Source organism: Dermacentor albipictus, chromosome 10 (genome assembly GCF_038994185.2).
Source record: "Dermacentor albipictus isolate Rhodes 1998 colony chromosome 10, USDA_Dalb.pri_finalv2, whole genome shotgun sequence".
Lineage (NCBI taxonomy): Eukaryota > Metazoa > Arthropoda > Arachnida > Ixodida > Ixodidae > Dermacentor > Dermacentor albipictus.
In genome coordinates this window covers 38,846,231-38,863,633 of record NC_091830.1, presented here as the reverse complement: position 1 = coordinate 38,863,633, position 17,403 = coordinate 38,846,231, and the positions used below count along the sequence as shown (strand labels likewise).

The 17,403-nt window shown below is 42.8% G+C and overlaps 1 protein-coding gene and 1 long non-coding RNA gene across 8 annotated transcripts in view; one reads left to right on the top strand and one right to left on the bottom strand.

Moving 5' to 3' along the window:
- LOC135911875 (uncharacterized) overlaps positions 1–17,403 on the bottom strand; it is a 351,642-nt gene that overhangs the window by 81,565 nt on the left and 252,674 nt on the right. The window lies entirely within an intron of this gene.
- Positions 1–17,403, top strand: part of LOC135911874 (uncharacterized) — a 186,367-nt gene that overhangs the window by 114,444 nt on the left and 54,520 nt on the right. For 4 of the 7 annotated variants that reach the window (XM_070527428.1, XM_070527429.1, XM_070527425.1 and 1 more), the window contains 2 exons: positions 5,627–5,818; positions 13,733–13,909. The exons of 1 other annotated variant lie outside the window; for it this stretch is intronic. In XM_070527428.1, coding sequence (XP_070383529.1) covers positions 13,786–13,909 — 124 coding nt within the window. In that variant the 5' untranslated portion in view covers positions 5,627–5,818; positions 13,733–13,785. Of the gene's footprint in view, positions 1–3,446; positions 3,528–5,626; positions 5,819–13,732; positions 13,910–17,403 lie in introns of those variants that run through there. 2 more of the 7 variants (XM_070527427.1, XM_065444205.2) reach the window with 2 other exon arrangements.

Sequence of the window (17,403 nt, the reverse complement as noted above, 5' to 3'; positions counted from 1 at the left end):
AGGTCGCGCACTGTGGTGTATATAAAACGTCCGGCATAGTCGAATGGCAAGGAAAAAGGCAGTATGGAAAGTTCAATTCGAGACAAGCGTGCGCACTCCCGTCATTTGAGGCAAGACATCAGCGCTGTGGTTACAAGTGTCTATCGTTATCGACAAAAATCTAGCCATGTTTTTTAGGGAGGGGGGAGGGGGAAGGGCCGTGACACTTCGCGTAATATAACACGCAATATTGTCGCAAAAGACGCGCATCATTTTTGAGTAGGTGGCCGGAGCTTGTGGCTGGATGAACGTCAGCGTAGACTCAGTGCACTTCAGAGAGGCATGAAATCAGTAACAATCTTTGTTTAGCAGTTCTTCATCAGCGTACGAGTAACACCCATCGAAATTCGCTGGAGAGTGAAAACGGCGTATAGTTGTAGTCTAGTGCGGCTTCGAGAGCTCTTCTTTGAAGAAGAAGGGTTCAAACTTGCGCTGTAGAAAGGGAGCGCGCATTCCACTGCTCAAAGCAGACCGTGTTTCTTCCTTCACTACATGAATATCAAAGTAGTGTATCTCTGCGTTTGTCGCTTTGTAAAGTTCATATATTTAAGTGTGTTTGTAAGTTTTTGTAAAACTGATCGCAAGGGTCGTTATTGAGCTACAAGCACCGTCTGTGACTGGCGTCAAAATATTTAGAATTGCAAAATTACACTAAAATATTCGCACTGTCGGGACGTTCACTGTAGCTCTCGAGAAACAATAGCTCATCGAAAAATCGTGCAGTAGAAGCACCTCAGGCTAAAGAAAGATGAACTGAACGATTTGAGGGCAGCTACCGATTTTACATGGTTCTGTTGAAAGGCTGCAATTTATGTACCGACACGTACTTAAATTAGGCGCTCGTAAATTTACAATAAAACACATTTCATTAGGCACGCATGCAAGCAAGTAATAGAGCAACACTCTCTATGGATCACAGCAATTACATCGAAACTTCAGTGAAGTGTTCCCTGCAGGAGCGAATCGATATCACAAATTGCATAGAGTTCAGCTTTATAGGTCATTGGCTTCGTCCGTAGCACAGCATAGCTTTTTTTTCTATAGGAAATATCATCGGCTCAGGACGCTGACACGAGGTCCAGCTATTGGAGACCGTTTAACATTTAAACTAACTCGAAGACTAACTTCTGGGCTGAAAGAACCTAAGGAATATAAATGTGCGGCTTAGCTCAAGGGGATACGGAAGACCAATGGCACCGAATTATTCAGCTGCTAACGTTCTCAGTGGCGTAGAATAGTGAATATGTTGCGTTACTTTTCGTGATAATAGTATTTGGCACATTTCTGTCTCAGATAGTGGACATAAGATGAAATGCCAAATCTCTGGCAGCGTTGTTTCTGGAAACATGGTACAGCACGTGTTTCCGCAGCTTCACAATACTGCACTTCTATTCAAAATCGGAGGATAATGTAACTGCAATTTATTTATCATAACCAAATTGAGCTCATCACAGGACCGGAATAACCAAACCTGCTCGCATGGTGGGCTGATCCTGCAACCAGTAGATGTCCCTGCAAATGTTTGGAAGACACCCATGATAGGTTATTTGCCATAGCGTCTCAGTAATGACCTCGAGGTTATCGTTCTCATCCCACACGCAGCAGGTGCAGTTAGATGAACGGAAATGCATAAAAAGGAGATGGTGCAGTACATCAATTCAGACGGACGGGAAAGATTCCCAAGTGGTCAAAATTATCCCCGAGTCACAAACTTCGGCGTCTTCCGCAACCCCATCGTAGTTTTGCATCCTAAAGCCCCAAAATTTAAAATATTGTTATAAAAGGGTCAGTTTCTGTTGTAAAAAAAGCTGAGTGAACAGGCATGCCTGGGCCGATCCTAATAAAGCAATCGCGCTACAATCGCTTAACATTGAGCGGAGACATTGCTTCCTTAAATCCCGCAGGAGCTTCTGCGTCAGCAGACGTTTGGTGCTGTGTGACATCACGTACCAGATCACACGAGGGTCGGACCTGCCGCGTTTACCCGGCCGTGGATTAGTGGTGTCCGGGGAAAAGGGGATCCTGGCGATTGAGCCGATACTGAGTGTCAGCACCTTTAAGACCCCTCGGCAGAGGCAACACATCCATTTTACCTCGGATTCAAGTAGACGGCACCCCCGGACTGACCCACACGGGGAAAATCGGTAGTTGCCTTTCCGGTCTCTCTCTCCCTCGAACCTTCGTGTTTCTGTCACTTTCCATCTGGCCTGTCTTTTTCTCATTTATTTTTATATTCCGCGTTTTCTGGCAGCAAGGGTTAACATTGTGTGAGTAAGCCAACTTGGCTATGTCATATTTGGCTATAGTGGCAACATACAGCTGGCGTTTGGAGGCCCTGCAGTGTCCCTTTGCAGGACTCCATGGTGGGTGGATGGCGCTGCTGCCGAAAACTGCACGTCTACACATTGCTGCTTCCTTCCCTCCACAACCTGATCGCCCTCAGAGAAGAGGGCGCACCGAGGAAGTGTTTAAATGTTTTTGGTCGGAGCACCAAGAACTTTCGCCGTTATAAAGTAGTCCACTCAGAGAAACCAGGAAAGACAACAAGAATGATCTCCCCTTTGCTCGTCTCTAAATGCCGAATCCGAACTATTGGCCCCGGCTATAAAGCAACTAGACTGGTAAGTGACGACTTCCCCCTTGAACTTGATCACACAGAGCAGTACGATAAGCTTGGCAGCCTAGTCTCTTTCGGAGATATACCTGCTTAGGTGACCCCACATCGCAGTATGAACACGATCCGCCTTGTGATGTCTGCTGATGATTTGATGGAACTTATAGAGACTGAGCTTCTAGAGAATGACAACAGCAATGCGTTACCAACGTTAAACGAATCAAAATGAGGAGTGATGGCAAATAAATTGTCACTAAACACATAATTCGCACATTTGCTTCCAGTGTGCTGGCAGAAACCGTCGAAGTGACTCACATTAAAATCTGAGTAAGGCCGTACATGCCCAACCCTCAGCGCGTTTACAAATGCCAATAATACGGCCACAGTTCTCATAACTGCCGTGGCTGTCTGACCACACACACTCAGCTGAATGCTGCGAAAATGCTCTACACTGTAATAACTGTGATGGCGCGCACGCCGCATACTCGCGGTCCGGCCCATCCTGGAAACGAGAGAAATAAATCATGACAACCAAAGTAAAAGAGAACCTATCATTCAAGGAAGCATGCAGGCTGTCTGGCCCACACGCACTGAGTCGGCAGTCAAGCCATCTGCGCCCCCAGTGGTTGAAGCTGGCGCTGCCCCACCTCCCCTGCACAGAAGTGGTCATCGGCCTCCGGGCAGGTGGCCTCAAAGGTTTCGCCCAACATCCCGAGGCCTTCACTTCAAAGAGTGCATGTCCAGCGGCGCGCAAGAGGCGATGGACACAACCACCAGCAAGACAGCCCCGTCAGCGTCAAAGGAGAGGCGAGATTCTCGCGATCCCTCGAAAAAGACAAATTGCTCGTCGCCACCCCAGGAAAAGGCCCGTGAGGTAATCTTCATCACCTAGACACAAAGCACTAAACACATTTATCACAATAGAGACACAAATACTACAGTGGAATGTCAGAGGACGTCTTCATACCCTCGACGACACTACAGAACTTCTACACAAACACAATCCAAAGTTGATCTGTATTGAAGAGACACATCTGAAACCTACAAACTTTACAAACTACAAACCTACAAACTTTTAGCAATTACTTCATATACTGAAAGGACCGCGACGAGGCTAACGCCTCTGGCAGTGTAGCAATAGTAGACGACAAGTCTGTAGCTTACCGATATACGGCGCCCTTAACGCACCCCTTGAGCCTCTCAAGCTTTTGTTTGGAAATATTAATGCTTAGTGCATTGTATTCAGTCCATTTACCAAGCTGTAATAATGTGTCCCCTGATTAGAACGTCTGATAAGGATATGGCGGAGAATAGCAAAGTCCTGTCATTTTAGTAAATTAAAACTTTTTGGAGTTATCAGGATTTACAAGGTCATATATGTACAAGTTAAATAGAGTGGAACACCAGATAAAATTGGCCTAACATCACTTGAATTGCAAGTTATATTTATGGACCGGTGCCTACAACCTAAACACGAGCGGAGGAGGGCTAGGAGTTTCAGACAAAATCCATTCTTTTCTAGTTATTTGAGTAACCAGCTATAGAAACATAGATAGCAGTTAGACTATCGACGGCTTTTGTAGTATCTACAGAGATTCTCAGGGCCAAATGTTGTTTCTCAGAAGCATTAGAACACGAACTTCTTATGTTTTAGTAGAGCGAGTTCTGTTGAACACTTTTTAATGAGGGTAATTTGTGCAGTATATGTTATCTCATCCGTATTTCAAAAGCTAGGCAATCTTGCCAAAGTTACCTTCTTCAAGCGTTTTCAAATATCGATAATAGTGAAACTGGCCTATTGTTAGCGTTATTATATTTTCTCCCTTCTTCCGTAACAAAATTAGCTTAAGACGACAGACCAGATGCGTGATGATGACCCCGTTCTGTGTTATCTATGAGTCCACTTCATCGCGGCGTGTGCAATTTATGATGGCGTTTGAACGCGTAAGGTGATTGGACAATAGGTGGTGGGGCGGCAAAGAGAAAATGTTTCTGGTGGCTCAGTGGCTTTAATGATGCCCGGACGGCAACACCATCTGGTACACAATCTGGTGAATCTGGTAGCGTTCTCCCATCGTGCAGCTTTCTTCTCACAAAATGGCAGAGTAGTGCAATCTCGCGCGAATTGCAACCAGTGAGCGTGATGTTGATTGCGTTGCGTACGTACACCGATGAGCAAAGTATATGGACCAGAGGTTTACTGAAAAACAAAATTTATACGTAATTAACATTCATAAAAGGAAACTCAGAAGTGCACTAGAAAATTGGTAATGCGAAGTTTGGGCTGCCTTCTTTAGTTCCAAGTTTAATTCACAGACAGAAGAGAAAATAAGTTTGGGCATGGAATTCGTGGTTCCCATACTTTTGCTCACGGGTCTACATCATCTTTTGGTGAATCCCGGCATGAAATACTTGCGTGAAAAAAAAGCCGATAGATTCGATTGCCTCCATATATACCTTGCACTCTTTTCTGTGGTATACTTGAAAGTTTTCTTTTGTAGTGAATGGACTTGAAGATACTAACAAAAAGACATTTCAAAGAAAAATACGATCGTATGGGTATACAGGTGTTACACTTCAACTGCTATAAAATAGCTTTTCCTTCGTGGAAATCGATCTCGATCCTTTACGATCTTTGGACCACGCTGCTGTTATAGTAATCGGTGGAGGCTGTGACGTAAATGAAAATTTTGGTTTCTGTTCTTTCTGCATTTCACGAGGGTTAAAAGCATGCGCCACCGATACGCCAGAATCACCCTTTTTGACTTGACTACCAACGCAAGCGGCCTATGTGCAGGCGCCTTTTGTTCCCACCATGAATAGGTGCCTAAACACTGCAATTACCATTCACTATTTCATTGTTGCATGACCAATGTCAGAATCTGGGTGCTTGGATGTCTACTATTGTAGTCATTTTGATTATGTATGTAGAATAGTCCGTGTATTAAAGCAAGTGCTTTGCGTTCATTGCAGGCGTGTCAACATTTAAAACGTGTTCGCGGACTAGTGAAGCGAAGAGAAAACGAAATGAATGAAACATTTTACAACCTCAAGAACCATATAAAATTCCATGCCTCACATCCCGAGAATCCGAGCACAATACCCGGATGTTACAAGTATCCAAGTGTTTGCCTGACGTGGTACATGACGCAGTTTACGCCAAAGGTCCAGTGAGCGAACTTTGGTATTCTTTTCACGACACGTGTTGGCGCTAGGCAATCCTATGATAAATAAAATGTATTTCGAAGATTGAGCACAATAATATATATCCTTAAATTTTTAGCTTTCAATTGTTGACAACACTTACCAACTGAACTAGCCAGTGTACAAAATCAGATTATATAAATTACGGGAACCACCCATCTCCTCGAAATTGGTGGCTCGAAGCTTCTCATGTGTATAGTTGCTTTGATAGGGCTACCAGTTACATTGATTCTGGTACAATGTAGCGTTTAGGTCGCACGATAACGCTGTTTATACTCTTTGTTGATATGATGCATGTTGAGACAGTGCTTGCGGCAATGCATGACATGACCTTGCATGAGAATGACTTCCTTATTCCTAGAACCATGTACATGGTCCACACTGCTACACATTCGAAATTGTCCACAGCCATAAAAGCTTAGTCTTAATACCGACACATTATTGGTCTTGCTTTGCTGGTGTAATTACTGATAAGGATTTAAGTCCGTAGAAATACGAAGTGAAACACTTATAATTGAGTGCCTTTATGCACCTTGCATAGACATGAGGAATTGCACCTCCAAATATAAGCGTTGGGGCACGTCTTTTGTGTAAGCACTAAACTGCATTTGTGACGTGTAAGCCCGTTGTACAACTCAAATGCTTCTCAGCCCGAATGCTGCACGCTATCCTCGAGGCTATTCTTCGTGTTTGCTCAAACCCCACCGCAGCTGTGTAGATGTTTGTGTCACCTCCCACTACGCCTACTCGGCGAGATGCGGGCGCCCAAGTTAAAAGGTTAACGAAGCAAGCTGCTGTTGCGACTTCGTATGCGATAGCGTTTTCAGTAAAAGACCAACCAAGCATTTCATTTAAGTACCTCTTGGATCGTCTCACGTTAGAAACAAAAATAAAGCGCTTACAAAGACATAAATTGCATTCTCCCATCTTTACACAACCAGTAAGAGGCACCGAGGACACAAGTGGGTCAAAATGTTGTTTGTATTTTGCTTTCATTGAAGTGCTTCTACCAAAAGTAATATGGTGCATTGGAGAAGCCGAATTTGTGGATTTGGGACTAGGCGGGAATCTATCCCGGGCCTCAGAGACGTCATGGCGGATCCACGGTTATGGCGCACTAAAGGTGTGCCTACTGCTTGCGTCATCGCACACGTTACGACGTAGCCATTTGGCTAAGTAAACGTCTGGGCTAGTGCGTGCATCGAGGGGCTCCTGACAGCGCAGCCAGTGGGGAGGAGGTGATGTCATCAGCATCTTGTACGACCTCCCTAGTAATACAGAAGGCAGTAAATGATATTAAACGTTAAATAATAAGAGTTATGCATATTTAGTGGGAATTAGGACGAGGTAGATGTCGAACAAGTTAATCCAATGTGACTTAAGGCGGAGTAGGGTGAACAAAAACTAAGGTGGGTTAAGGGGAAATGAATGAATGTTTGATGTCTTATGGCGCAAGGGCCAAGTATGGCCAAAGAACGCCACGTCCGTGGTAATGAGTTCGCAGTGCAAACATGAGTTCTATGAAGTTGGTGTGACGTGGCTGTAGAAGGGCTTTAAAAATGGCCGCGCTAAAGTGCGTAAAATTTGTATAATAAGAATATGGCGATGGCTTATGACGTGTGCTATGAACATTAAGATGCATTTAAAAACAGTGATACGGTGTGTAAATTATATAAGGTTATATAATATATCCTAGAGCACTACTGCCTCCTCAGAGCCCTTGAAACACAAGGGTCTGGAGGCATGTGCTATGCAAGACAGTCTCAGTTGAATCATACTTCTGAGAAAAGTATCGTCTACATCTCTGAGAAAAACAGACAGATCGACAAACAATCGCCACCCTGTGGTTGTGGCTGCAGCGATAGAGGTCGATAAAACATGGCAAAAGGGGAAAGGTCTTTAAACGCCCGGTAAGTACCTTTCAGTAGCCTGATCACATGGCAGGGCTCTCTACAATTGGAAAGCTGAATGCGCCCGCTCTTGATGCACTCGTAACGCTTCTTTTAACATCTGAAGCTAGCAATTTACTTGCATGTGGTGTAACAGTTCTTTTTCAGAAACGAAAACGCGACAAGACAAACTGCCATCTTAATCAAAGTTCAATTGCTCTGTGAATATGAGCACTGATGAAAAAATGCACTAGGGACCAACCTACAACATCTTTTTTCTTGAAGTATATTGTGCAGAACTTTTCAAGAATTATCTAGCATCGTTGTGTTTATTGGCCGTCCAGAGTAATTCATAACGACTCAAGGAGAGAAAGGTTTAATCGCGTTAGGAGGAATCGATAACTACTACTGAAAAGTGGGAATCTGTGATCATAATCCCTTAGTTAGTTAGGTGTCTCATTTCCGTTAGCCCACAACGGACCCGGTTCTCCCACGATGTCACCATTTTAAGCCGTGTTTTTTTCTTTCTGAATGCTTTGGTACTTCGCATTCACACACAAGGTCCTATACATCGGGAGTAGCACCCTCCGCGACATGCAGAAAGGTGACTAATGCAGTGTGAATTTGCGTACCAAAAATGCGAAACGCAACGATTGACATTTACCGCGGCTACGCCTTTTGGGAGGCCATCATATACCGCACCTGCCCAACTAACACTTATGTTAATGTTCGTTCGGTCGCACTGGGCTCAGTCGCTCGCAATGACCTTTGTCTCATTTGCGTCAGTACGTTGAAGCTTAGTCTCCAAAATCCTCTGCGCAAACGTCACCGCTGTCTTCCCTGCATTCCATCTTTGCGACGCAGTTGTGTGGGACATCTTCCCGTGTGTCTGTTTGGTGACACTAACCAAAAAGAAACATACAAAGAAGCCAAGTCCACGTGGTGCACCTGAGTTACTGTAACGCGATAAAATTACCAGGACCGACACCTCGATGCCCCTTTGAATGCAATGAATTCAAGTTTGGCTCGCCTTAAAAAACAGTAATCACCTCTGCGAGCATAAGGAAACAATAAAGTTGTGATAGACCCATGAATTCGTCAGTTATTTTCCGCCTGCTGTCCGGCTCATATTTATTACCCTAAATTATTCATGATAGTTAAAGATATTACACCAACAAGAACAAACCAATTACGCGCGAGAGGCAAGAAGTGCTGACGGACGTTTTGGGACCGTAAACAGTTCTTGCTTTGTAAACCACTGTATTCCGTTCATCTTATTGCCCCAGTATTAGGGTAATACGTCAGTGAGATTCTTAGCAGTTAAATTCCTCTTTGATAGTACCATTCGATAACGAACTATGCAGAGCTGCACATTGAAGACACTTATGCTCTTTCAACACTTAAGAATGGCTTTTCTTTAGCTCATATTAAAAGGGAAGCTTTGTCCCCAATTCCTATATCTCGCGTGCCTGTCTCTAGCTCTGAATTCTTTGTAAAACCTGCACCATATTCAGTGGTCTCGACTTACCCGACATCTTCTGAAGTCAAAGTGCAAAGGTTTTCAAGTTCCCGATTTCTCCTGTGGTAAATATTCACAATAAAAATTAGCATCATCGATGTCATCATCATCATCATCAGCCTAGTCACGCCCACTGCAGGGCAAAGGCCTCTCCCATATTTCTCCAACAACCCCGGTCATGTACTAATTGTGGCCATGCCGTCCCTGCAAACTTCTTAATCTCATCCGCCCACCTAACTTTCTGCCGCCCCCTGCTACGCTTCCCTTCCCTTAGAATCCAGTCCGTAACCCTTAATGACCATCGGTTATCTTCCCTCCTCATTACATGTCCTGCCCATGCCCAATTCTTTTTCTTGATTTCAGCTAAGATGTCATTAACTCGCGTTTGTTCCCTCACCCAATCTGCTCTTTTCCTATCCCTTAACGTTACACCTATCATTCTTCTTTCCATAGCTCGTTGCGTCGTCCTCAATTTGAGTAGAATCCTTTTCTTAAGCCACCAGTTTTCTACCCCGTAGGTGAGTACTGGTAAGACACAGCTATTATACACTTTTCTCTTGAGGGATAATGGCAACCTGCTGTTCATTATCTGAGAATGCCTGCCAAACGCACCCCAGCCCATTCTTATTCTTCTGATTATTTCCGTCTCATGATCCGGATCCGCAGTCACTACCTGCCCTAAGTAGATGTATTCCCTTACGACTTCCAGTGCCTCGCTGCCTATGGTAAATTGCTGTTCTCTTCCGAGACTGTTATACATTACTTTAGTTTTCTGCAGATTAATTTTTAGACCCACTCTTCTGCTTTGCCTCTCGAGGTCGGTGAGCATGCATTGCAGTTGGTCCCCTGAGTTACTAAGCAAGGCAATATCATCAGCGAATCGCAAGTTACTAAGGTATTCTCCATTAACTTCTATCCCCATTTCTTCCCCATTTTATCCCCATTTCGTGTAGTTGGTAGAAATTTGGTGCCCTGTTGCATGTTTTGAGTAGATTGAAAATTATCAGTTGGCTTACCACGTGCATATGCAGAAAGCTGCACACTGAGAAAGCCGTTTTTCTGCCGTTATGGCAAACTGCCTGTTCTAGAACGGGTTATGGTTCATTTCCGCTAGGGGAAAACTTACCTAAAACCTGTCAACACTTCACAAGTTAAAAATCCACAAAAATGAGCTGGTTTTCTCAATGATGTCACCTTGGGGTTGAATGCACCAAAAACAATTGATAGGCAAGTGCTTTTTGCCGCTGGCCGGCTACTATCTCTATTATGTATATATCCGACCTAATAATTTACCGACGTTCATTCTTGCGAAACGTTCTAGCACAACCAAATTTCCGCGAATGCGGGCTCTATTACGTAATTTATTCTGTTCCCAGTATATGTTGTATCAGGTTGATATTCTAATTCACCTGGGTACTGCTCGTGATGCAGCATTGGAAGCTCTTTTCGGCTTTTTACCATCCAACCTTCTTTTAGCGTGAGCTACTGGGATAATGAATCCTCGGTTTGACGTGAGGTCATCTGGTTGGGAATAACCATGGCTCCCTTGCGGAAAATTGTGGACATCGACCACAAAAACAAGTGTTCCATATTAAGATAACGGTTCCTGCATATTTTTACTCTATTGAGCCCCACTGCGATCGGTATTCTCGCGCGAAAAACTACCCCAGTGCTCCAATATACACATACTAATTCTCATGTTCACAAGAAACAACGAAAGTTTTTTTAAGAATTTCTTTTAACACGTGAGAAAATTTCATAGGAGCGAAATGAAAAAAAAAAACATGGAATACCACGTTTCAGTGGACACACGATTCTGTTTGCAAACAGTAGTTACTGTCGCCAGAGTCCCCGGTGAGGGTAAAAATTCTTCCGTGACCTACGTGACCGTCACAAGCTTTGACAGACAGGATCGTTAAGGCTACGCTTAGGCTCACCGTAAATGGAAGCTTATCAGTAGTGCCGAAACAAAGTTATGCAGTCTAAAAGTGCATGTAGTTTTCTTGCGACCGACTAGTCCTCTCCGAACCACCAAGCTAATGAAGACTGATTTCATGGTAGGGGCTTTCCACCATTGAGTGGCAGAATATGCCCACCCTAGATGTACTCGCAACGCTTCTCTTCATCTTAGCAGGTAAGAATGATCTTGCATTTCTTTAGCAGCTTTTCAGAAAAGAAAACGCGACACGACCAATTGCGAATCTAATCAAAGTTCAATTGCTCTGTGAATATGAGCACTTACGAAAAAATGCACCGAGGACCAACCAACAACATTTATTTTCTTGAACTATATTATGCCAAATCTAGCCCAAAAATTACGCAACATCGGCGGTGTTTCATGACGACTCAACATCAAACCGTCCAGCGTAATTCGTGAGGACTCAAGAAGAGAAAAGTTCAATCGCTGTGGAGGAGATCGATAACTATTACTGAAAAGTGTAAATGTTTGATTATAAACCCCGTAGAGTGTTGGGTGTCTTATTTACGTTAGCCCACGAGGGACCCAGTTCTCCCACGATGTCACCACCTTAAGGCGCATTTTTGCTTTCGGAATGCTTTGGTACTTCCCATTCACATGCAAGGTGATGTACATCCGGTGTGGCGGCCTCAATGACATGCAGAAAGGTGACTAATGCAGTACGAATTTGCATTCCAAGAAATGCAGAACGTAGCGACTGACATTTACCACGTCTACACTTTTTGGAAAGCCATTATTATACTGCAGCTGGGCAACTGACACTTCCGTAAATTTTCGTTCGGTTGTACTGAACTAAGTCGGTCGCAATGACCTTAGTCGCATTTGAGTCAGCACGTTAAAGCTTAGTGTACAAAATCCTTTGCTCAAACGTCAGTGCTGTCGTCTGTGCTTACCATCGTCGCGACGCAGTTTGGTGGAACATCTGACCCTCTGTATGTTTGGTGACACTTACCAAAAATGAACGCACAAAAAAAGCCAAGTGCACATGGCGCGCCTGAGGTACTGTAACGCCATAATATTGCCACTACCGGCACCTGTATGCGCCATTGAATGCAATGCATTCATGGATGGCTAAGCTAGAAGGCACAGCTAAGCTAAAAGGCACTGATCCACTTTTCTTTTCAATGGGAAATTGCATGATCCAGATATTCATATGGTGTTTATGTCAAGAAACTGAATTTGTGTGACTATGTGTGAATTATTGTTCAGATTTTTGTGTCTGGGAAGGAACTTTCGCTATGTAGCATTTGTCCTTCGATTCGGAAAAATGGTAGTGGCCGAGAACTTCAAACATTAGCTTAAAAGAAATTATTATTATATGGAAGTTAGCAGGTATCTCGAGATAATATTTTATAGCGTTGCGCCATGCTATGCTTCAAAATATTAAGATAAAACGAATGAACGCAACAGACTCATTTTCTAGCTTAGCTCGTAGCTGCTGCATACACCATGCGTATTTCTGATAAAACAACTGCGACTTTGTTACTTGCAGTTTAATAGTGATAGAAATATTACGTGGAAAACTGAGTCAATGTCGTGACGAACACATTACCAGAAAATAAAACAAGCAGAAAGCTTTTGAAGCCACATGCTACAAAGAGCCACTCCAGCTTTGCCAGCTAAACTAAAGCATATAGCTAAGTCAGCGAGATTTTTTTCCGCAAGAGTCAAATCTGAATATTTTCAAAGCAAACAATGCACTGCAAGCCATGCTAATTCTTTCCTGAGAACAAAACTTCTGAAGTAAGCCATCATATTGGTTACAGCAGGGCCGATTGGTCACGAATGTCTCTTTTTTATTTGCATTGCACGCCAATTTTCACCGTCGGCATCGGTGACGTGGAGCTCCGCCTATATTTAGGTGCCTTTCAGTTATATGCTGTTCCATGCCGATAAGCGGGTTATTTGCTAGAACAGAAAATCACTGATGCTACTCATACAAGGTCTTACGTCTTTAGGTAAATAGCCTCTGCATTTTGTCGAATTTTGTGATAGCGCACAAACAGCAGCTCGTACGCCTTCGATACTAGGTTTTCTCAGATTTCTGAATATCAAAAGTGTAAAGAAATAACAGTGCTCAGATCAGGAAGCAATGTAATTATAATGTCGTGGCTCTTTACGGGCTGGTTAGCAATGCTTGTGCGAAGTTAGTGCAGAACCTACACTGTGGTAATACAGAACTATACACAATACAGAACAATACAGAGCCTACACGTCTCAGTGTGCCAGAAATTTCGGCGACTCGCGTATTTTGTGTCGTAGCTAGTTGCACCCGCACATATTAAGAACCGAGCCCACGAAATTCAATTCCAACGCCAAGACCTTGCTGTAACCGTCAGAGCGTCACCCATTCGGAGAAACTGTATTTTATTCTTTGTTTTGGCGCACTGCTGTGCGCACTTCTTCTTTTTGACTTTTTGTTTACTCTTTCTATTCTGTGCGGGAAAGGTGCTTGAACTTTACTAAATAACAATTGCTGACATTTCTAGGTACCGCGAAGAAAGGCCGTGCTGGAATATGTATAAGTAGCATACCATGGTGAATGTTGACAGTATTCATCCAGCAATACGAAGTTCTCGCGATGGTGTTTTCAAGAGAACTTTTTGCGTGTGTTTCCATCCTGGTGCTGACTCATAGCACTACTTCAGGAACTATGGATGAATCACGTAAGTAACCCGGCATTTTTTTCAGTAATGGTATAAATATTAGACTTGAAAATATAGTGCATTAGCAATACGGTATGGAAATAGTTTCAAAATTTGTTTAGTGGTATTACTAAATAAGGTTACATATTTCCATGTTGGTCAAAATTTGTGTAATCTGGGCCTTTAGCTCTTCCATGCTGAAATATATTTTACCTTGCAATAAAGAAACGTGTCAGTATATTGCCGCAGCGAAACATGTAGCACCAGAATTTCTTTTATTTAAATACCACGAGGGCAAGCTAAAATGCGGCTAAGAAAATGAAGAAGAATGCATTACAACAGGTTCTGTTCAGTCTACTAAATGGTCCAAAGAATGAAACATAAGTAATCTTTGTGTGGTTACAAGTTTGATTGCCTTTGGAATTATTGTACGGAAGTGACGAAAGGCTTTTGAAACGCGATAGGACGAAACATAGATTGCCCATTATTCCATAAGGCTGTTATTATAGAAACAGATGTGTGCAGCATCCTATCCTTATTCTTGAGACTTCGCCATGTAAAAAATATTTCCTAGAGCTGCGTTGTAGAACTTGAAAAATATTAGGCAGAATGCACAGAAAATGAAAGTCTACAATGTCATGCATATGAAATAACACCTGCTACGCACTTTTTGTAGAAGTATCGAAGCATGGCACTCCTGATAATGAAAAATCGCTAATGCTACATTGTGCGAACTGCTGTTGAATTCCGCTGGACAATGGACAGTTCCATTCCCACAGCACAGAACCTGATTGCTTTAAGCAAAGTGCGCTTCTTTTAATAAGCAGAGCACGTGATGCTTCTGGAGATATAGAGATCTGGTCCGTTAAAAGCTGCTACAGTTTAATTTATTTTCTTGTACTTGTTTTATTTGCTGCCATTTTTTACCAAATTCTCCAATTCACGCGCAATCGCGGGAGCGGAGCTCTTGCTTTCTATTTAGGGTTGCTGCAAGTGCCTCGTTAAAAATAGACGATTCCTTGAAGAGCTGCCTAGTTTAGTTCACGTAACCACTGCGTACTTGAAAAAAAAAGAAAGATAGTGATACCTTTTAATTACGTACAATGTCATGCTGCAAGGGGACATGCTGGATCTCTATTCATAGGAGGCTCCATTACTTTATTTGCACATTTAACATAACTAGGTGTTAATAAATTCTCTCTAATTGAGTTGTGCCGAAACAATATCAGACAAATGACCGATGAGTAAAACGATATTTTGTTAGCACGCCAGCAAAATCTACTCGGTCACTAGGTAGTCCATTACTTTATAGTTGAAGAAATAATCCATCCGTATTGCTGCTCGTTTCTCACATGGAACCGCTGCAATTTCCTTGCTACGATTTTATTTCAATTCATTGTGACAGAGCACCGATAGCAAACGTACCAAGCGCCACCTGGACAACTGCAAGAACACTGCATGAGGAGTGCAAGCCGTCTCTGCCTGTTGTCAATTCGCCTGAGTGCGGTGCAAGAATAGTGTAAAACAAATGCTCAAACAGAGGTGACGGGTAATGCACTCACCAGGAGATAGGCCCTTCAGAGATATTTCAAAACTATTCAAATCTCCGATTCCACAGCTACTGCTAGTTTTAAGAATAATTGTGCAGCGTTTTAGTGGAAGACGCTTGAAAGCTAACGGCTTGGCGCTTCCTCCCTGTGTCGGTAGGTCGCGTTGTATCAAGTTCAATTCTATCATTCTGTTTTGACTTAGGGAATGTATCTCATGTACCTGGATAGATACCTTCTAAATATTCCAGCCCCCCAAAAAATAGTTAACGTTCTGATTTATTACGCTCCAGAAAAAATTGAACACACAGTATCAATGTATGTGTTTGACAATAATCCATGAAGAATTGAAAATATTTATACTGTTAAGTAGCTGTTCCCTTTCCATGGTTCGGAACGTGCAATTAACATGGAGAAACTAAATTTCGAATGAACAGAAAGAATTGGTGCCCCGATGGAGGCACACGTATTTCAGCGGTTTATTGGGCCGCGCGAAGTTCTAAACACGTAGACACTATTTTCAATCTGAAATATATGTTAGTTATTTATTGTCTTCTATCAGGTGCAAAGCAGTTCAACTATTTCATATTTACTCGTATCATTGTATTCGAATAGAAAATAACACTGCATTAGACCTGAAGTTCGCGCAGCAAGCTCAGTGAGCTCCCTATTCTTACGTCAATGATTGCACTCGAGCAAAGATGCTCTTAGAACAACAGTTGGCACGCTTAAGTTTTTGGACAGTCTGAGGAACTATACTGTCCCACGAATGATCATGTAACTCATGATTTCAGAAATCGCCGCAGCACATTTGTGGCCTTTTGCAGCTGAATATGTCAGGCCATATTACGAAGGTAGGGCCCGATGAGAAAGGTCTGCCGCCTAGCTGGTTTAGAGGTGTTGGAAGGTACAGGCTTTCATTTTCATATGACAGGAATGTTTTATAGTCTAATTGATAACACAGACATCGCACTCGGTGCTATCGGCAATAAAAAAACTAATAAACAAGCACTGCTGAGTTCAGCGTTAGGGCATAACACTTACGTCAGTACGGAGAAGTCCACGTAAGAGGAGCAGTTGCCAACAAGTGTCTGAAAAATGCAAGCGGTGGTAAGTGTAGTCAGGTTTCTGCGATTTATGTAATGTCATATAAGACGCTAGCTTACTTAGGAGTCAAAAGAACTGCTTTAAGTATAACGGACGCAGAGTATTCTGAAACCAATTACATTTCAAATCCGTCCGCATCGCTGCGTTAATATAGAAGCAATATGAGCGTTCACAGGCGAAGTGCCATTTATGGATTTGCCATAAAATGTTTTCCGTTATCTTCTTAAGAGCATGGCGAAAGCAAACTATTGACTCCATTGCATAGCTACACGCATGGCTGCTAGTTTCACCTTTGTTTTTAATCTGTTTTCACCGCCCCTCGCTGCTACACGCGAAGTTGAGAACAGCCCAGGAGGGATTTTTTCCAACAGTAGGCCCAAAAATAACCGAATAAAATCGCATGCTAAAGAGTGGCCAAAACAGGTTGAGTTATAGACAAGATGCTGCTGTTGGCACGTAACATTAGCACTTACGTGACGGTTATTTCTCTTGTCTCTTTAGTGAAACTAGTGAAACAGCTTCACTCCCTGCCAGAGAACAAAAATATTTGTGTATTCTCACCCCTTCAGCTTAGTCAAAATTGTGACAAAAAGTGCATTGAAAAACAGTTCTGGTTTAGCCTACAACCTCGACTATTTATTTTTTTTATTTCAAGGCACTGATCATGGTCAAAAAGGCACATATGCATATTCAGGTAGTTTAAGCAAAAAATTGAGTAAAATATATTTCGTACAAAAGCGAAGCACCTTGCACCTCATGTTTTTTTGCACCTCACTGGACTTGCCGTCTACATTATACTTTATTTTTTTCCAGATTCAGAGAAAAATAAAAATACATCTTCTTAAAGAACGGGCGATGTTC